General features: G+C 41.0%; 2 protein-coding genes across 3 annotated transcripts in view; both read right to left on the bottom strand.

The window, feature by feature from the left end:
• stag2 (STAG2 cohesin complex component) overlaps nucleotides 1-9,138 on the bottom strand; it is a 41,063-nt gene extending 31,925 nt beyond the window's left edge. Inside the window, exon 1 of the mRNA XM_062963698.1 lies at nucleotides 8,830-9,138. The gene's annotated coding sequence lies outside the window, so the exon portion shown is untranslated. The remainder of the gene's footprint in view (nucleotides 1-8,829) is intronic.
• Nucleotides 9,139-11,663: 2,525 nt separating this feature from the next.
• On the bottom strand, nucleotides 11,664-21,392 carry xiap (X-linked inhibitor of apoptosis). Of its 2 annotated transcripts, none has more exons than XM_003226752.4 (7): nucleotides 21,254-21,392; nucleotides 17,737-18,645; nucleotides 17,246-17,345; nucleotides 16,194-16,272; nucleotides 15,679-15,712; nucleotides 14,749-14,937; nucleotides 11,664-13,920 (listed from the first exon to the last, which is right to left on the bottom strand). In XM_003226752.4, exons 2-7 carry the CDS (start codon nucleotides 18,611-18,613, stop codon nucleotides 13,727-13,729), a joined length of 1,473 nt encoding a protein of 490 aa, XP_003226800.4. In that variant the 5' UTR covers nucleotides 18,614-18,645; nucleotides 21,254-21,392; the 3' UTR covers nucleotides 11,664-13,726. The 2 variants fall into 2 exon arrangements, with proteins under 2 accessions (XP_003226800.4, XP_062820110.1); XM_062964040.1 differs by lacking the exon at nucleotides 21,254-21,392 and adding an exon at nucleotides 20,356-21,222.
• Between the last annotated feature and the right edge of the window lie 437 nt (nucleotides 21,393-21,829).

Genomic DNA, 21,829 nt, shown 5'->3' with positions numbered 1-21,829 from the left:
GTCCACAAGCCTCATGCTTGAATAAGCATCCAAAACTACAGTAAACTGCCATCATGCACAATTTCCCCAAGCTCTCTACACAAAAGCATTCCAGATTCCCACAGCAAACCTCAATTAGAAGCTGTTAACAGCAGTAGGAGCAAATCCTACTCACGCTTACCTTCACCATTAAAAAAAAGGCAAACCAAAGAACTTCTCAGCTTTAATATTGATAGGCAGGTAGCACTGGGTAGCGGCCAAAAGCTGGCTACTAAGGCAAAGATTTGATTAATCATATAAATGAATGCATTGTTTTCTATCATGTATACCATATCTTACACAGAAAGATTTTAAAAAATGCTTGTGTGTTCAGTTTGTAGATGAAATAGTAATAATGAATATGACATCTTGCCAATTCATATTACTTTCTCTTTAAGATTGTGAACAAATTTAACATTTCAACTATGAAATTAACAAGATTCTCCAAAACAAAATTCAGAGAACAACTTGATAAAAACAGAAAAAAACATGGCTTTTCATTCATACATCAGCTAACCAGATTCTATAGGCAACCTACAGAAAATATGGTCGTAATGCCCACCTACTGAGCCTGAAGAATTTATTAGTCAATGCAATGGAGATTGTGGTCACATCTATCATGGTTAATAACCCATCGGTAAATCATCCTCCACAACTTAATCTTAAAGACTGATCAGAAAAATGAGTAAACGAAAGAGCAAGGCAACAATACAACCACTGAATAGTAATATGCTAATAGGACAAAGAGAAGCTTGAATAGTACAATATCTTCTTTACAATAGTTTTCTTGCAAGTAAAAAAATAGTGCCCTGGCTGGTTAAAACAGAACAAATGATGCAGTAAGTGGATTAGAGCCCAAAATAGATAAATGTAAAGTAAAGGCATATTCAAATGACCTGCACCCAAAAGTACTTTAAAAACTTGCAAGTATAGTCTCAGAACTACCACTGGTCATTTTCGAGAATTTTTGTGTAACAGGGGAATTCCCAAAAGACTGGAGGAGGGAAAATATTGTTCACCACTGAAAGACTATCAATCATTCAGTTTATATCAAAACCAGAACAGATTCTAGAACAAATAATTAAGCAATCTTTAATCACTTTGTTTAAATTGATTAGAGAAATGCTATCCATATAGGTTGTTCAGTTTTTGATAGAGTTACAAACTTGATAGATCAGGCGGGTTTGGGGATAGATTGCATGTTTTGAAAGTGTGCTCTCATAGTCTCTCAAGCACGCAGATGAACTGGAGATAAAATGATACTAGCATTAGATGGATTTGCAAGTGGTTGATGAATCAAACAATGGCTACTCTTCATCCTGGATGGAAATGACTAGCTAGGACACTCAGAATTCTGTCCTTGTCTCAGTGTTGTTCATCATCTTCTAAAATGATGTTACAAGCCCTTGACACATCACATTTGTGTGCCCCAAAAGGTTCCCAGATGTCCCGTGCCTGGATAGGAAAATGGCAGCAGCAGCAACCATCAGGGATGGCTGACCTTGATGCAGAACTGGCCTTAACCTCCAATTCCAGTCAGTATCTACCTATCAAAATGTGTGTTTCATGAAATTTCCTGACCATCTTCAGTGCAAATCTACACCCAGCACATTACATTAATCTTAACAAGTTATCAGGGCATGGATCACTGAATCGCATGTAACTATGTCTAATAAGCTGGTAAAGGAGCTACGTGTTCCTGGGAATACTTGACTACTTAATAGCAAAGATGAATCTTCAGTTACCTCCAAGCTATGAACATGATCCCCTTAAAAAAACACTATCCTATACAGGGCAGATAAAATGACAATGACCATCACAGGTTAACCATCTTCTTCTACAAAGTACTACATACAGTCTTGATGCTCCACTTCTTTATTCTGTTCAGAAGAGTAAGCCACAGCGTTTATTGATCTAGAATAGTGGTTCTCAACCTGCAGGTCCCAAGATGTTGTGGCCTACAACTCTCAGAAATCCCAGCCAGTTTACCAGCTGTTAGGATTTCTGGGAGTTGAAGGCCAAAACATCTGGAGACCCACAGGTTGAGAACCACTGATCTAGAACCTTGAAAATAAATGCAAGTGGACAGAGGTATACAGCTTGACAATCACAGAGAGCATCAGGCTTCTATGGATTAGGATATAAGAATTCAAATATAACAAAGCAAAACTCTAAATCAAGAAAAACAGCAACAACGAAATCCAACTAATAGCCTTCAGTGACCTTCTGAAGTGGCAGAGACAATGCACTCATTAGAGAGTTATCCACACTGTCCACATATCTTTTGCATTTCATCATAAATGATATTTTGAAGCAGGAAACAGCTAGCCAGCCAATGTATTTGCACCAGGGAAGCAATAATTACAGAATCATAGAGTAGGAAGGGATCAGAAGGGTGAAACAGTCCAACCCCCTGCCATGCAGGAAAATACAATAAAAGCACTTTCAGCAGATGGTCAGTTTCTGCCTAAAACCCTCAAGAGCAGACTTCACCACTATCAAACATCTCAGCTCTTACTGTCAGGAATTTCTAAGAACAACAAAATAAGGAGAAAGAGTATTGCTCGCCTTCATTACCAAGGAACACAAAATCTTTCACATCATAGAATCATAGAGTTGGAAGAGACCACAGTCCAAGCCCCTGCCAAGAAACAGGAAATTCACATTCAAAGCACCCCAGACAGATGGCCACAAAACTAGCACAAACTAGAGAAATCCTGTGTAAAATTAACAGAGAGACTTCAGAGACCTGAGAAAAAGGGTCAAACAAGAATAAAACTGACCAAGCTGGGGGAAGTATTACAAACATGAAAAAATAAATTACTAAAGAAATTGTTTTGAAAAATACGTCTTGCCAACAGGAATTCTAACAGCTTCATAATCAATTCCTGTAAGCAAGCTGCTGAAATGTTTGAGGGGATTATAGAAATATATAAGCATCTGTTTGTCAAATTGTGAATGGGGCAGGCATGTTGAGAGAACAAATTAATAATATTTTGTAGGCACAGCTTCTACTCAAGATTATATTTAATGAAGCAGATACATGAATAGAGCACACTCTTATCACTTTGGCAGGTGACCTACTCCTTATACAGTAGAATTATACTGCAAAATGACTGTATAAACAGGAGTAATGTTAAATTTTTATCTACAAATGAAAGATACAATGAAAGTGAATTTTCTGAGTAGAAGAATATCATCATCATCATCATTTAATTACTTATTAATCGCCCTCCATCCACGATGCTCTAGGAGATTTACAAGATAAAATTGTAAAGGATAAAAATACATACATACAAATATTGATAAAATTAACATAGATTAAAAGCACTAGTAAAGAGCCAGGTCTTGAGTGCTAGGGTAAAAGGCCCTAACTCACGCATGGCTCTCATATATGAAAGCAGTTGGAATGGGGGGGGGGGGGGAGAGAGAGAGAGAGAGAGAGAGAGAGAGACACCAGACAATGATTGTGAACCCCAAACTAACATGAATGAATCCAACATGTATTTAATACTGAGTTAATACAAAACATCAAAAGGCTAACACAATCCAAGACAAAGTAACAAATACATCATCAAAGTTAAGAAAAAGTGCCAAATGAATCTTAGCTGCTCAGTCAACTTTCAGTTATCATATTGTGATACATACATTGTCATCTAAGAAAACAAATTTAAATAATAAGCTTATGTTGCTTAAAAGTTATCTATCTACTGGTCATTGATGACTAAGCTATTAACTATTTATTCTCCTGTAACTCCTTCCTGGAGGAAATGATTGCCCCCTACTTATAACCAGGGAAACCATCATTAACAAACTGGGGTGACATGAATTATCTAGCTAGCATACAAAACAGGTACAGAAACATTACTGAAACACTGATAAGACATTTTCCTGAGCTAGAGAAGACATGGTTATATAACTAGGAAGGGGGAGTCATCATAACAGTATGTGCAACCAGGAAACAAGTCTTGTAGAAAGGTATGAATGGCCTGAAAGCCTTCAGTGTTTTTTTTAATGTGATCCAGACATTCTTAAATCTGCTTTGTCTCTAAACAACTGAAGTCAATAAAGGGCTTGAAGAGAACTGAAGATAACAAATATACAGCAACAGTTCTTAAAAAGACAGTTTTAGACAACTGTAATGCTAAGCATCTCTCAATCATCACAATACTAAAGCATTAATACAGGGGGAAAGTGTGGCAAGTACTGTATTCTGCTGTTCTCTTGATAAAAACAGTCCACAAGTTAAATGTATGTTTTAATGTCAATACTGCTTTACAGTCATTTTTGAAAAGAAATCATGCCTGTCTTCTAATTCTGGGCCTGGTACAGTTACAGTATATGTATGGAAAGCACAACAATATGATGAGGCAACTCTGGAAATACAAATGGGATATGTGTGTCATGTTTACTCCCGTTTCCACCTGACAGCTGTCCTGCAAACCCTGAGCCAGCCTACTCTGTGGGAATGACATTACCAAGCCAACTTCCACCCATCCATCGGAACTCAACAGCTAATAAAAGGCTAGATGGAGACTGTAGTAGGGAGCTGACTACAAATCCCCTTTTCCCAAGTAATCTCAGAATAAAAAGGAAGAGAGAAATTGTAAACAATCTCTTTTGAAATAGATAGCCAAGAACAGAAAAATGAGGTAACTGGCTTAACCTAGCCAACCATCCAAATATGCAAGCTCCTGTATGGGAAATAAACCTTCCACATCACATGTCAAACATGGAGTTAATATTACGGAATCTGTCCCTGCAAGTCCTGACGAAATGCACAATCTGACGCTATTAACCACCAGCTCCCATCATAACTAACGTATATACTAGGGAATGGGGGCGGGGACAGAAAGATGGGAGGTGGAGCAGAAATTACAAATCAGAATAATCACACATTAGCAAAACTATAGGCAGCATACTGTGTTAATAAAATGGCTGTGTTGACCTTCTGAAAAGGGTGATGTACATGGACCTAACTTTGGAATCACTGGTCCCCAGCTGAGACTAAAATAATCTAAAATCATCTTTATGTGCATGAAAACAAGACCTGAGAAAAATACTGCTGGAATTTATTACCACTTTAGGGCTGTTAATTTGTGGAGATCAAAACTCTAAAGCTACACATGCCACAAAAATTAACCTGTATTACTAGGAACTTTGATTTTCAGGCCAAAGACACAAAAGATGCTAGATTTATAAGCCCCCAATCAGATATTTGTTGTTGTTGTTCATGAGTCCAAGATTTGGATTTAAATGTCGCTCCTCAAAACAAGGTCTCCAAGAGGCAACAAATAGAATGTGCAACACCACGATCCTCTCTGCACACCCACTCATGTTGATGAATCTCAGGCCCTTTCTCAAGTGTACTGAAAGCCCGCTGTACTCTTGCCTGGAAAAAGGAGAGTTGGAGCTTTCTGCCAGCAAATCTGACCAATCCGCGAGAGCAGGGGGAGGGGATTATTTTTGCGGAGATGGAAAAGCAGGCCACTGTGGAGCAGGCCCCATTATTATCCAGGGCTGCCTATGACGCACTTTGGGAACCCGACTCCCCCCCTCCCGCAGGGCTGGCAAAAGAGACCTCCTTTCCTCAAGATGACAACACAAGACTCGGCCCGGCAGGTCACCTCCGCAAACAGAGCTTCGGAAGGGGAGGGAAACCTGGCTAGCCTCTCTTGGGAGAAGGCCTGCCTGAGCCTCGGCTGGAATTTAACAAACCCGGGGAGTGGCAAGTGATGCGCCGCCTCCTCCTCCTTGCCTCCCTCCCCTTCCTGGGCCCAGTGAACTGCCGAATAAGGGCTGCAGCAGGAGTGGGGAAAAATTGGAGGTCAGGCGGTGTTTGTGGAGCCCCACAAGAGCTTAAAGGGATTCTTAATCATGGGTCCATCGACCCCTTGGGGTCCACAGAAAGATTTCAAGGCTTCATGAGCTTGAATTGAAAAAAAAATCTTATCTTTAATTTCTCTGACCTCTGGCTGAAGTATAGGGGTGCCTATCTGTCACTACATTCTGGGGTGGGTGGGGGGTGTCTGTGGTTTTCATCTGACTGGCAAAGGATTCCTGGAACAAAAAAAAGGTTAAGAACCCATGATAGGAGGTTAGTTGCCAAGTTAAGGAGCGGCATAGGTAGCTGGATATGTTCAGCCTGGAGGAAAGAAGGATGAGAGGGGACATGTGAGAGCCACGTTTAAATATCTGACAGGTTTTCACACTGAGGAGGGGGCAAGCTTATTTTCTGTAGCTCTAAAGACTAGGACATGGAACAATGGATCCAAATGGCAGGAAAAGGGGCTCGACCTAAATATTAGACAGAACCTCCTGAACTGTTTGACAGTGGGATATGTGCCCTTCCTTCTATTGGGGTTTTTAAAAAGAGTGTGCTTTGATTGTGTTAACTTTGAATTTGTTTTAATGATTTTTAAGTGGTGATTTTAATACTATTTATATTTAATCCTGTTTTAATGTTTCTATATTTGTATATTTTAAATGGCTATACTGATGTTTTTATGTTAAGCCACTTTGAGGCCCCTTCAGGGAGATAAAGCGGGGTATAAATAATAATAAAAATATTAATGTGTCTTCCTGCCTGGCAGAATGAGGTTGGACTGGATCATAACACTATGATCTATGGACCAAAAGGAGTAAAAGCAGCTGGGATAGATGCCTTCAGAAAGGAAGTACAGCCTAGGAACCTCAGCAAGCAATTTGCCTCCGGATCAAATGGGGGAGGGAGAGCAGGGGACACTTGATCGTATAACCCACAATGAAACCAGCAGCTCCCCAACTTAAAAAGAGATCAAACACTTCCAGAAAACCAGGCACACCTTCTACCTGCACAAGGGCTAAGTTTCTAAGCAATGGGAAGACGAGAGAGGGGTGAGAAGCAAGTGTCTTAAAACAAAAAAAGTGGCGCCAAAGTGGGGGAGGGACATGCTCAAGCCATTAAGTGGGCTCCTTCTGCCTTTGCGGCCCACACAGCAGGGTTGCCGGCAGTTCCATGCACATCAAAGCCCCCAGATGTGGGGGTTTCTCCCTCTGACAAGGAATGCGAACTGAGCACCATAAACATAATGACAGCAAAGGGGCAATGGAATAAGGGGAACGGCATTCAATTCAGGGCAACTTACTTCCGAGGACTTCACAGAATTAGAAGAAACCCCCAAGGGTTATACAGATCAACAACTTTCTGTCAGACAGGGACACACAATCAAAGCCCTCCTGGCAGATGCCCATCCAGCCTCCAGAGGAAACTCCGAACAGCTCTGACCTGACTGACAGGAAGTTCTTCCTAATGTTTTGATGGAATCCTTTCCTGGACATCCACGACTCCCTAGTCTCCAGAGCTACTGAAAACAAGCCTGCTCCCTCCACCTTACAGTGGCTTCTTTTCAAATCCTTAAGACATGGCTATTCCTAAGCCTCCTTTTCTCTGAGGGCCCTTCACACAACTATAGAACACATAATGTCAAGGCATTAAACTACAATATCTGCTTTGAACTGGGTTATCTGAAGGCCCTTCCAGACAGGCCTGTATCCCAGGATCTGATCGCCGGTTTTCTGCTTTAAACCAGATTAGATTAGTCTGCACTGCCAGATAATCTAGGATAAAGAAAAACTTGGAATCAGATCCTGGGATATAGGGCTAGTCTGGAAGGGCCCTTTGTCCACACTGTCATATAATCCAGTTCATGTGGATTTTATACAACTGTGTGGAAGGGGCTGAAGCCAGTGTATCTCAAACATCTTGAGAAACTCTGCTCTAAGTTTAAGATGCACAGAGCTCAGAGTGGAGTGTCAGCCTTGCTCGAAAGGCCCCATGGACAAGTTTCAAGCTGCATGTCACTTCCTGCGGAGTAAAGAATGTGGCCTCAAGTTTCTCACTCACATTCCTGAGCAGGGTTTGGGGGGAAGTTCCTCGCAACAACAGCCTCCCAAAAAGAGGAAGATAAAGCACGGCACAAATAAATATGATAACAATAATAATGTCTCAAGAAGAGGCCAAAAGGGCCTGCTTGCCTCCTTATCGCCTTGAGACCTTTTCGGGGGAGATAAAGCGGGATATAAAAAAATATTATGATAATAAAGTCTCAAGAAGAGGCCAAAGGGGCCTGCTTACTTCCTTATCACCTTGAGACCCTTTCAGGGGAAATAAAGTGGGATATAAATAAATATGATGACGATAAAAGTCTCAAAAAGAGGCCAAAGAGGCCTGCTTGGTTCCTTATTGCCTTGAGACCCTTTCGGAGGAAATAAAGCAGGATATAAAAAATATGATGATGATAATAAAGTCTCAAGAAGAGGCCAAAGGGGCCTGCTTGCCTCCTGATCCGCCCAACACGAAGCCACTTTTGCCTGCTGTTTCAACTTGGGAGGAAGAAAGAGGCCGTTTCTTGCTGTTGTTCCCCTCTCTGGGGCGAAGGAGGGGCTCCGAAACACTACAAAGTCCTTTCCCCGCAACAACAACAACACCAACACTTAACAACACTCACAAAGCTGGCCTTCCCCTCTTCCTCCAGAGCGGAGGGGAGGCGAGTAGGCCCAGCGAGGCCTCCATCTTGTCGGCGGAAACAAGAGTGGCAAGCGAGGCCTCCCCGTAGGCCGAGAGCAAAGCGCCGGGCTCCATTTTGCAGGAGGCCTCGCTTCCGGGCCTGCCTTTCCCCTCTCTGCCTCTCCTCCTCGGCGTCCTCCATCTTGCTTGCGCCGCCTTTCCCTTTCCTCTTCCTTTGCTAGGCCTCGGCCTTCGCTTCCTCAACCTTCGAGGCCCCATTTTGTTTTGTTTCCACCCCTCAAAAAAATTCTATCTAAACTTACCTCAGCCTGAAGGCGGTCTGTCTCTGCCTGTGGAGTAGGCCTCACAAGGCCCCAAACAAGCCCGCGCGCCCTTTTTTCCTCACTTCCGCGGCCTACACAACTCCGCCAAGCGCCTCCTCGATTTGCCTCACCGCAAGGGCTTTTTAAAAATCCGAGCCGAAGAGAAGGCGCGAAGGGAGGCCGAAGGGGGGAAGGAAGGGGGAGAACGGCGGGGGTCCCGGTCCGGGGCGGGCGGGCGGGCGGAGGGGCTCGGTTTGGCGGCGGCGCCGGGGATTGTTTGTTGGGCTGTTCGCGGCTCGGCGGCTGGCGGAGGAATGGAGGGCGCAGGCGCCACCTGGCGGGCCCCGCGCGCGGCCCCGTCCCACGAGCCGACAGCGGCCCCTGCCGGCCACGGCCCGCAACGACACGAGCGGACCCGGCTCCATCCGGGCCCGCAGCGCAGAACTGGGGTAAACAAGGTGCGGCGCATGCGCACGCCCCAGCCCCGACTCCACCTTCCTCTCCTCTCCCCCGTCGCCACGCCCACCTGCTTACGTCACTGTTCTGTTCTTTCTGCGCGCGCGGGGGAGGCTCGAGGAGGCACGTAGCGAAAGGGGCGGGGCGGGGGGAGAGAGCGAGCGCAGGGCGGAAAAGCACGAAAGATTCCGAAGTTGTCCGAACAGCGATGCTGAGAGAAGCTCTCTTTCTAAGGCCCTTCTTTGTGTTTCATGCCAAAATATTACAAAACTAGCTGTGCCCGGCCACGCGTTACTGTGGCAAAGTGGTGGTGCTATTGGTTAAAAGTTGTTGTGAAATTTTTATTTGACGTTATTTGTATTTTTTTAATTAATTTTATTGTAACTTATCTTTTTTATTTATTATATTTTATTATTTTGCTGTATTATTTTTAGTTATTTTGTTATAGTATTTTATTGTATTAATTTTTTTAGTGTTTTAATTATTTTTATTGTATTACAGTATTTGTATTTATTTTATTTTTTATTCTTTTATTAACACTGGGCTGAGTGGGTTGCTAGGAGACCAAGTGGGCAGAGCTTAGAGCTTTCTAAGTGGCAGCAATTGGATAAAAACATTTCTCTCCCTCTAATTAGGACTTTATTTTTCTTTGCTTTTTGTTGTATCAACCTAGAGGCGTGGATGATGGGTTGTGTTGTCAAATTTCGAGGTTGGGGGGCTTGTAGTTTAGTTGTTTTGTGGGTCGCCGTGATGCCATCACTCTTTTATATATATAGAAGATATATATATAGACTTGAATATCATCAAATAATTTTTAAAGGAGGAAATTTTCCAAGATCTGGGTTGCTGTGAGTTTTCCGGGCTGCCTGGCCACGTTCCAGAAGCATATAATAATCATAGTATGCTATACAAATAATATATTGTACAGTATATGTATATAATATTAATATTATAATGTAATACAATATAATAATAATAATTATACACTATTAGAATGGTATATTTATATTACATGTAATATTACTAATAATATTGTAATATAGTAATATAATAATTACAGTAGAGTCTCACTTATCCAAGCCTCTGGATTATCCAAGCCATTTTTGTAGTCAATGTTTTTCAATATATTGTGATATTTTGGTGCTAAATTCGTATATACAGTAATTACAACATAACATTACTGCGTATTGAACTACTTTTTCTGTCAAATTTGTTGTATAACATGTTGTTTTGGTGCTTAATTTGTAAAATCATAACCTAATTTGATGTTTAATGAGCTTTTCCTTAATCCCTCCTTATTATCCAAGATATTCACTTATCCAAGCTTCTGCTGGCCCGTTTAGCTTGGATAAGTGAGACTCTACTGTATTACAAAATATATAGACTTGGATATCATCAAATAATTTTTAAAGGAGGAGGTTTTCAAGATCTGGATTGCTGAGACTTTTCCGGGCTGCCTGGCCGCGTTCCAGAAGCATATAATAATCACAGTATGCTATACTAATAATATAATATATTGTACAGTATATGTATATAATATTAATAATATTGTAATGTAATACAATATCATAATAATTATAACTATTAGAATGGTATATTTATAGCAATATAGCAATATAATAATTATATACTATTATAATTGTATATTTATATTACATGTGATATTACTCATAATATTGCAATATAGTAATACAGTAGAGTCTCACTTATCCAAGCTAAATGGGCCGGCAGAAGCTTGGATAAGTGAACATCTTGGATAATAAGGAGGGATTAAGGAAAAGCCTATTAAACATCAAATTAGGTTATGGTTTTACAAATTAAGCACCAAAACATCATGTTATACAACAAATTTGACAGAAAAAGTAGTTCAATACGCAGGGATGTTATGTTGTAATGACTGTATTTACGAACCTTTAAACAGACCCACCCTGAACATTCCAGATATATAAATCCCACTTGCTTAATTTCCAACAGACCTCACAACCTCTGAGGATTCCTGCCATAGATGTGGGCAAAACATCAGGAGAGAATGCTTCTGGAACATGGCCAGACAGCGTGGAAAACTCACAGCAACCCAATTCTAATTTTATAATGTAGGTTCATGTGTATCATAAAAACAAACAGTGCAATTCTTTGCAAATCTACCCACAAGCTGATTCTACTTAATATGCATAGCTCTATGCATGAGTATATATGGTAGTTCACACAGGTTGACTCCTAAGGAAGTGATTGCAGGAGATACAGGATTTCAGTGGAAAAAAACAACACATTGGGAAACTACCAAGCCATTAATCTTACAATATTTTCCATTCTAATACACTGAAAGAAGGGGGGAGCTTGAAGTGAGGGGAAAAACACACCAATTTAAAGACAGTTAGTGGTAGAAAACTGTAAGAAACATCACTTTATTAAAAATGATCAAACTGAGTTTGCAAAACAGTTCTGATACTGCATTATTACAGGATTCTAAAATATAATTTGTACATCCATATTTATATAACTCCAAGTTTGTGATTGGGGGATAGTATTTGTTTAATCAACAACCTTTACAACCGAACTCATTACATAGTTTGATTCCAAATCTGTTTTTATAAATAATCATGTCACATATACAAAACATACACAGATCATAAAAACCAAGGAAATTAAAATGATTTTTTTTTTAAACACGATGGGGGAAAAATACCTGTGAACCAACGCTGTGAAGTGCCTTCCCATATAACATTTGGTTGTATTGCCAACACAAAATGGAAGATTTATATAGGACGGCCAACGACCAACAAAGAGTGCAATTCGTTCATGCTCTTAATTTCCTTTATATTGTGCTCTTCCACTAACCTCGCTGAAATCAGCTAAGGTTAAATAGCAGCATTATATGGATTTGACTCAATACATGTGGCTTTTAGATTACTATCATATCAACAGGAGATAAAAGAGAACTCTAGTGTGTAAGTTTGATCATGGATGATTTATTCATTTTGGAAAAAATTGTTTCAATTTAAATGTGTGTCAGTTTTCGAAAAGCCACTTGACGCCCGATCAATGGACGCAGAGATACACAAAGTCTACTTTGTCAATCTTAATTATAAAATCCCTGGGACTCGGTTTCTTTTTGAGATGATTACACTGCGCCTTACAAAAATCTATAGGAAGCCTTTCCTGGAAGCACTTTTAACATGTGCAATTCTGTTCCTAGATAATTCATGCATAAACCCCAAAGAAATTACAAATGTATGTCTAGAGCAACATTACAGTGGTTGGCTTTCTACTGAGACGCGTGTTAAACATAAGTGCTCATATAGTGTTTCTAGGGTGAGCAATAAGTAGTAGCGTGAGGATATATTTGTAGATTTTGCTGCAATGATGATGGAAAATAATGTAATTTGTACTGCTATGCAAGAGCCACAGAAACTGTGCAAAAGTGTATAAAGACATAATTCAATGAATGAAAACAGCGTATGAGATCTTGAAGGATCTATTCGCGACATTAAGAAGTAAAACCTAATTGATCAAACACAACAAGTGAGCACCCTGACCTACTGAAACTTTTGGAGCTATGTCTTGGGAGGCAAGGCAATGCTTGCATCTCAAACAGGAATGCATTTTACTGTCCAATATGTCAGTTGAAGAGAAAACGTCAGTATTGTGAACTGGAGCCCAGATGGTAGACTAAAAATTTACTAGACTGGAATTTAACACAAAATGCATCATTGTAATTCACAAAAATATGATCTATGCCACTGCTATTTTGATGTGAAAAAGCTTGCAGAAGGATTCCGTTAAGCGATACCATTTGCTTATCTTTCTAGCCCACTTCCTTTTTCTGCTAATGGATTGGGATGTGCAAAAGGCGACCAAAGCCTCTAATTCTAACCCACCTTCACATTACATTAAAGCAATGGACTCATTAGTTATTGCATATACACATTTGGTGTCCTTTTAAACAGTGACAAGACCTCACGGCTACCTGCATTGACACTGAGCAGCTCAACTGTTGCAACATTATTTTGGTAGCTTATCTGAGACACAATAATAGCAGCTTAATTATACGTGAATTATGAGAACTTCAGAAATAGTTGGGAAATGCCAAATACTTTAAACGGCAGAGAATTTCATCTATGAGAAACTCTGATGTGCAACTAAGCACAATTCATGGCAGACTAGAGCAAGGATTGGCTGCAACTACCATCAGCTCTTGTCACAAAGCCAAATAACATGTAATAATGGGATTTGTAGTCCCACAGGAGCCTGAGGACCACGTGTTACTTAACAACAGGGCATTGAGGCTATATATTGAACTCTGCAACTTTGTGATCTCTACAATAAACCCATGCATTCAATCGCAGTGTCTTCCCCTTGAGTCCATTTCTGTGCTAACATTGCATATATAGTCGATCTCTGAAAAGGAAGACAAGCTTCCCCACTTGCGCAGTGCTTCTGACTAAGACATATATATCTTCTGCCTTTTCACAATCGCTGCGCAACACAGAGGGCACTTCTCCACCGCCTCCGCACAGTCCTTGCAAGCAACCAGGTGTCCGCACGGAAGGAGGACCACCGAGATGGTTTTATCCATACAGATTTTGCAGAGCTTTTCTTCCTGCAAACGTCTCAACTTCTCTTCGGTGCCGAGTTCTAAAGGGAGGAAGGGGAAAAATATCCCAACAAGATATATCACCAAGTAACAACTGTAAAGCAGACAAAAGCAGATATTTCCAAGCTTTCGCAGGAGACTCCCTACTGCCCATCAATACTGGCTCCAGTCCTACCTCAGAGACTAGGAGGGTGGCAATTTGGGATAGAGCATTTAACTATAGCAGTTAAACCAGTTCTATCCCAGTTCTAGAAAAAATGCTCACCAAAGAGGCTTTTCTGTTGAATCATAGGTACCAGTTTATACCAGTTCTCTGTGTTGTTTTGTTTTGTTGCTGCAGACTGTACACAGTTTTGCATATCTCTTCTTTTAAACTGGTTATTCTATTTTTCTCATCTTTGCTTTCAGGGGCTTTGAGTATTAAGTTACATCTCATACAAATATTTATGTGTATGTTTTAAAAAATATATAGAAATTTGCTTTAAGGTAGCAAAGCATGACAATGAATGAACTGGCTAAGCACCAGGAAAAGCCAGGAAAACCTTAACTTTTTAATGCTGAGGCACAGGTAAAGCAACAGATACCTAACAGAAAGCATTCAAATAATACAATAACCTGGAGTAAAGTGTTTCAACCTCTGCCCAGAAAAACCTAGATCTTAAAAAAAGTTATTTTTCAGACTAAAACATCAATGCCATACAGATTAGGAAATTCTGAGAGCTGAAGAAATAAGAAAGAAATAACTTTCCAAAGTTCTGCAGAAGCCCATACGTGTATATAGGAACAAACCGATATACATCAGTTGCAATCCCATAGTAACTATTTTTCTTCAACTTGGGAGATGTGCGGCAACATCTTAATGCGCTCACCTTTTTCCCAGGATTCATTCAGTATTTTCTCTTTCTGGGCATTTATTAAATCTGCCACCAGAGCCTCCACAGACTTGTAGCTCTCTGCAGACAGGTGTCGCTTTCCTTCTATTGTTTTCCTAATTTCGTCCAAGGTGAAACCCATTTGCATTGCATTCTGTACCACTTGGCTCTGTAATAGCTCCTCATCTGCAGAGGCAGCAAGAGATCAATAAATAAATAACCAAACCAAGAAAATTTGATGTTAAAAATGCAATGTGTGATCTGAGACACCAAATAATTGCAAATTTTAGTTTTTCAAGCTGGATACACAAAAGTGCAACTAACTGTTCCACCTGCATGAAGTAAAGGTAAAATATGTCTGTGCAGCCTGATCCATCCACATGTGTTTATTTGATGTAAAAGAATACCCTTTCTTCAATAAGTTATCCTTGATCTGATCCATGCTGAATTATATAATGACAAAGCCTTGCATGGAGTGCCATAGCTCCCGCTCACAGGATGTTTCATTTCAATCTCTTCCATTTCAAGTTAAAAGCAGGAGATAGCAGGAAATGAGAAAAAAAGCTATTCCACAGACCACCTGTAACAAACAGTGTTGACCTAGATAAGTAAGTAGTCTGTTGGTGGCATATATATATATATATATATATATACACATACACACTGTACATACATGTAGGTCTTCTTTAAAGCTACTAAACGGTCTCTCTCACACTGTCCAAAGTCTCCTCATTCTACAGATCTCTTTCAATAATCTAAGTGACTTTTTGTAATACATTATTGGATTTATCGATGGAGAAATATTGATTTAATGTTTTACATGTTAGTTTCAGTTTATAGTTGGTTGATACCTGCAATATATTGGTCTGTGTTAAGCTTGCCAGATTACAAATTAAGCATGTCAGTTATAAACAATGCTACACAAACCTTTAATAGGTGACGTCTTCTCAATCTCCTCTATCTACAAAGAAAATTAGAAATGGGATCCAGATTAGTTTAGAGATGAATAGACGTATAGATTTAACAGCTGTACTGATATTTCAATTTGAGTTTTTTATTTGTGCCTTGGCATGAACCAACCACAACTCCTGACACTACAAGGCAGATATTTAAAAGTAAAAGCTCAGCATTTATCTGCAATGTCAAGAGCTCAGCAGTTATCCTACTTCTTTATTTATAAAGTGCAAAATAATATTTGCACCAATTCCTATCCTTGAGGCACATACAGATATGAGTATTAGGCTTTAACTTCTGTAGCCTACATGAAAAGGAGATACATCCAGTTAAATATCCCACACAGCAACCGCAGTCCTGCTTTTTAAAGAGTTTTATGAATTCATAGTTTAAAACAATATATTTGTAAATATCTCCACTGTGGAACTATCCCAAATTCCTGGTTAATGGGTGAGGGTGAAGCATTAGGATGTGTTAGGAACACTTACTGTAGAATCCTGCAATGAATGAGTTAAATGAACTCTGTTTACAAAGTCTTGCCCCTTTTCTTCTAGCACGTATTTGCACCTAGGCATAAAATAGATCAATTAAATAAGTTAGAGTTGTAATTACTTTTTAAAAGAATGCTTCAGAACACATAGGATCTGGAATAAAACTGCAGCAAATGAAATAGAACTACCATTTTGACTTGAGTCTTATGTGCTACTGAATTTTCTAAACCACAAAACCAAAAAAATAATAATAATGCTGCTGAATGTAATGTGAAACAGACTAGATGGCCCACAAGTCTCTTCCAACTCTATGATTCTATGATGCCCAGAACATGATTCTGCGCCATAAGTCAAGGAACATATAGGCAGTTCCTGACAGCAATCACAGAGATCAAGGCTTTTGGGTGAATCCAGAAGTGGCCATGACATCTGACACAATTCCAACTTAGCCTTATTTTATCAAACATTGAAACTTCTGAAAATGAAATGCATTTTAATTCTTCAAAGCTGATGCTTCTAAAAATATTTGAAGTACATGGGATCCAGTTGCAAGGACAATACAAAATGCCATGGATACAGTATATGTGGATGTGTAGATACCCTCTGCCCACAGATAACTCTGCTTAAATAGATAAAATAAGAGGTACGGCAGAGCCAATGCATTAGTTTGGCAGATAAAACATGTCCCTGCCTCTGCCAATTGTCACTTGACAGCCACTGTTCTATCAGGGCCACATGAGAAAGACAGATGGGAAATTGCCACCATATCAGCTATGCTCAGTGAATGGCTATCTTTGGCCTTTTCTCCTCTCCCTGAACTGTTCCCACTCTAGCTGGTTGTTATAAGAACCAGTTATAAAGACTCAACATCTGTTTTTGCATTTTTTTCCCTTGCCCTATCCCCTTGTCACAAAGATACAATGAAACTGCAACTTAAAGGCAGCAAAAAAAAAAAAAAAATCACCGCTACCAGCTAAAAATCACTAGGATGCAAAGCATATGGTGCAAACGCTTCAAAATAAATGAAGTAATAAAAGGAAAACCCTTACCCAGGAAACCACTTTGCATGCTGCTCCCAAGCATCTTCATATGCCTTCCATTCTTGCAGTCCTCCACCACAGTGAAAGCAAGCCACACTATCACCATTACCTATGCACAAACAAAGATTTGTTTTCATCTGGTATATGAAAATGGCTTTTATAAACACATACATTTATGTATAGCCCAGTTAAAAAATACTTCTAGTTTTGTGCTGTACAATGTCTGCAATGATCTACATCATATCATAATATATCACCCTGCATAACTTTTAAAGATTTGAACCAAAATAAGTGCTTATGAACTAACATGAAAAGGTTATTACTTTTAACTCAGTTTTCCCATTTGATCAAGTTTATACCTGTATTGATCTGGACCAGCAATTCCCAAATTGTGATCCCTGAAATCTAAAGCATCTGGATAGTCAAAAGGTAAAGGCCCCAATTCAAACCAATCCACTAGTATAAAAAGATCAAACAATGGGGTTTTGCTTCCAGCTTACCTATGCTATAAAAACCTGCTCGAGCAAGCTGTTCCTTACTGACCAAATAATGCCATGCCACAAAAGTCTTGAGCCGGGTTTCATAATCTGCCATACATGGATTTTGAGGGAGGACAACATTATTGCTTCTATTGAGCTCCGTGTCACCCGCATGATTTGCAACACTTTCAAGGTTCCCAACATCATGACCAAGGACAAAGAAACACCTTGGGAAATGGCGCCTGTGCTCCGACCACGCTTGATCGCTCGGTTCCCAGTTTTTCAGTTTTCCCCCACAACAAAAGCACTCGACCTGATCACCAATGCCGGTGTAATAGAGTCCTGCGTGGGCCAGGTCCTGTGGAGTGACAGGAGCATAGGGTGGCCAGTTGTGGAAAGTCCTCAGCCTGGCTTCCTCACTACACATGGCAGGGTTTCTAGGGTACAGGGAACCAGAGAGATCCACCACTTGCCCAGTTCTCAGCAGATAATCCGCATCAAAATCCGAAGACTCATCAAGAGAAGGCTGTTGTTGAGAAGTACTTGCTGAACCATTTTCTGAAGCGTGCTGACAATTGAGAAGAGAGTATGTATTGTTCCTCCCAATGTCAATGTCATTGATAAACCTGCACTCTGGAAAGATGGTTCGGTGTCTTTCTATTGCAGAGTCTCCCTCTTGCCATCCTTCCACCATTGTGTGGCAACTAAAGCACTTGACTTGGTCTCGTTCTCCGGTGTAGAAAAAGCCAGCTTGAGCTAAAGCTGCAGAGGAAACAGGGCAGTCACTTGGAAAACTGGCAAAGGTTTGCTGCCTGGAGAGTTCGCGTGCCAACTCTGGCTCAGGGTCCTCCTCCAGAGTTGCACCAGCCCCAGAGTTTTCTGGTCCGTTACATGTCATCCCTCCTGAAGCGATAGGTTCCCACAACTTCCCTAAATACGAATGAATATATTAGGATTAGACATAGAAAGACAATGAACAAGTTATACATTGGACCTCCCACAGATCTCTCATTCTATCAATCATGGACTGACATATCCTACCCGCAATACAAGGGTTATCCAGAAAGTAGATTATATTTTGGAATTAAAAATGAACAAAGTATAGGAGAAAACATTTACCATATGCAGTTGAAAGCCACACCCCAATACCACTTCTCAATTTAATCGCCATTCACATCTAGGCACTTATCATAGCAATGAATGAGCTTGGCAACTCCTTCCCTACAAAAGTCTGCTGCTTGCGTCCTCAACGAAGTGTTGTGGCAACGATACGCAGCTGCGTGAAGGGGTGACCGGCTGGTTTAGGACACAAGCAGCAGAGTTTTGTGGGGAAGCAGTTGCCAAGCTTTCTTTTTTTCGTGTCAGGAGCAACTTGAGTCGCTTCTGGAGTGAGAGAATTGGCCGTCTGCAAGTACGTTGCCCAAGAGAGGCCCGGATGTTTTTTTGTTTTTTTGATGTTTTTACCATCCTTTTGGGAGGCTTCTCTCATGTCCCCCCATGGAGCTGGACCTGATAGAGGGAAGCTTTCTTGGAACTGAGACCTTGTGAATCTAGAGGCCAACTTAATTCAATTACTGAAAACTTCATATAGATTGTACAGCTATAATTCTTACTTTATAGCGGTCAAACAATATTATTATACACCATATTGTAACCTGCAAATGAAAAACTGGAAGAAAGTAGTTTTACCTAAAGCAAGGCTGGAAAAAAGGTAGACCTTCTGGTTATGGACAATAATTCCCCATGAATTTCCATCACAGATATTATGCAATACATAGACATATACTCTAGCAAATGTTAAAAAAGGGAATCGTAAGGAGGCAGCCACTGTAATGGCAACGTTACAAAGAGTGCACTTTTTGCAGCTGTGCAGTACATTCCGCAGCAAATATTATTACTTTTTTTGGTTTCAGGGTTTTGAAAATTGAAGCGTGCATGAGATTTGATGAGAGCATGAGACTCGAGCCATGCGACACATGGGCCAAGAGATTAGGGCTACTAACTCTTGCTCTTTCAAAGGCGTGCATGATACGCATTTCAGGAAACAGAAGCCATTTCACTTTTACTTTCATCCTCTGCCTCGCTCCAGGCACAAAAACGCACTGCTCCACCCCAAAACATGGCTGGAAGAGCCGTGACAGGCAGAAAACTGTGCTTACACACAGTGAAGGATTAACAGAAAGGGCGATGGCAGGAAAGGAATCCTGAAGGTGTATTAGTGTCATAACCTGCCCTGCCCTTTGCACACCCAAGTCATTGCCATGTCACCGAAGCATAAAGTTGGGAGAGACTGCTCCAGAGAAGGAGGCTCCATTGGAAGAGGACATCTAGTCCAACCCTCTTCAGTCAGTCAAGCAGGAAGTCACAGTGAAAGCCTTCCCAACAGATGTCCATCCAGACTCTGTTTTGAAATCTCAGGAGAAGGAAAATAATAATAATAATAATAATAATAATAATAATAATAATACTTTATTTTTCTATCCCGCCACCATCTTCCCGAAGGGACTTGGGGCGGCTAACATGGGGCGATACCCAAAACAAAACAAAATAAAGCAAATGAATACCAAAACAAAACAGTAATAACATAAATAAAATAAAATAAACAATTTAAACATTTTAAAAATACAATCCAACACATACAATCAGAACAAATGAGTAATAATACAGCATCAACCACTGGAGATAAAATCCACTGGACCCAAGGCAGTTTATACTTTACTAGAGCTGGAAAGGATCTCCAAAGGGCATCTAGTCCAAGCCCCTTCAGTCAGGCAGGAAGTCACAGTGAAAGCCTTCCCAACAGATGACCATCCAGACTCTGTTTTAAAATCTCCAGGGAAGCAAAATCCACTGGACCCAAGGCAGTTTATACTTTACTAGAGCTGGAAAGGATCTCCAAAGGGCATCTAGTCCAAGCCCCTTCAGTCAGGCAGGAAGTCACAGTGAAAGCCTTCCCAACAGATGACCATCCAGACTCTGTTTTAAAATCTCCAGGGAAGCAAAATCCACTGGACCCAAGGCAGTTTATACTTTACTAGAGCTGGAAAGGATCTCCAAAGGGCATCTAGTCCAAGCCCCTTCAGTCAGGCAGGAAGTCACAGTGAAAGCCTTCCCAACAGATGACCATCCAGCCTCTGCTTCAAAACCTCCTGAGGAGACTCCATTTGAAGAGATCCATAAAGGACATCTAGTCCAAGCCCCTTCAGTCAGGCAGGAAGTCACAGTGAAAGCCTTCCCAACAGATGACCATCCAGCCTCTGCTTCAAAACCTCTGAGGAGACTCCATTTGAAGAGATCCATAAAGGACATCTAGTCCAACCCCTTTCAGCCACAAAAGAAGACAGTCAAAGCCCTCCCAACAGATTGCCATCCAGCCTCAGTTCAAAAACCTCCAGAGGAGGAGACCCCCAAAGGGCATCTAGTCCATCCCCTTCAGCCAGGCAGGGAGGCACAGTCAAAGCACCCCCGACAGATGGCCGTGCTTCAACACTTCCAGGCTCTTCGCCATTCTGGGAGACTCAAGGCCCCTCAAACTCACCCCGGCCCGGTCCCTTCGCCACAAGACGACGCCACTTCAAGGAGAAGGATGAGAAAATGGCGGAGCTTCCCTCTTCCTCAGCAGCAGCATCCGGCCGATAAAGGAAGCGCGACCCCAAGCGGCTCTGGGAAGCAAGTGCAGCAAGCCCTCCTTTTGGGCAGAAAGACTCCATTTCCCAGAAGGCTCCGCTATTACGGGCCATAGTAATACATGACGGGAATCGTAGTCGAAAAGGGGAAAAGGTTTTCCATTGGTCTGCCTTGGCCACGCCCACAGTCCTTGACAGAGGAAAATGAGGCGTCCTGAAGGCGGAAGAACTCCTAAAATGACAAATTCCCAAGGTCCCATAGCACTGAGTCGTGGGAGCTGAAGCGGTGTAAAACCGCATTAAGTGTACAGTGTAGACGCCCCCTCAGGGAAAAAAACTCTATTCAATACGTAGGGGTGCCATAAATCAAAAAGGCCACTAAGTGAGACTCTCTCTCTCTCTCTCTCTCTATATATATATATATATATACAGTAGAGTCTCACTAATCCAAGCTAAACGGGCCGGCAGAAGCTTGGATAAGCGAATAA

The sequence above is a fragment of the Anolis carolinensis genome, unplaced genomic scaffold (genome assembly GCF_035594765.1).
Source record: "Anolis carolinensis isolate JA03-04 unplaced genomic scaffold, rAnoCar3.1.pri scaffold_12, whole genome shotgun sequence".
In the NCBI taxonomy this organism is placed as follows: domain Eukaryota; kingdom Metazoa; phylum Chordata; class Lepidosauria; order Squamata; family Dactyloidae; genus Anolis; species Anolis carolinensis.
This window is presented reverse-complemented; position numbering and strand designations above follow the sequence as displayed.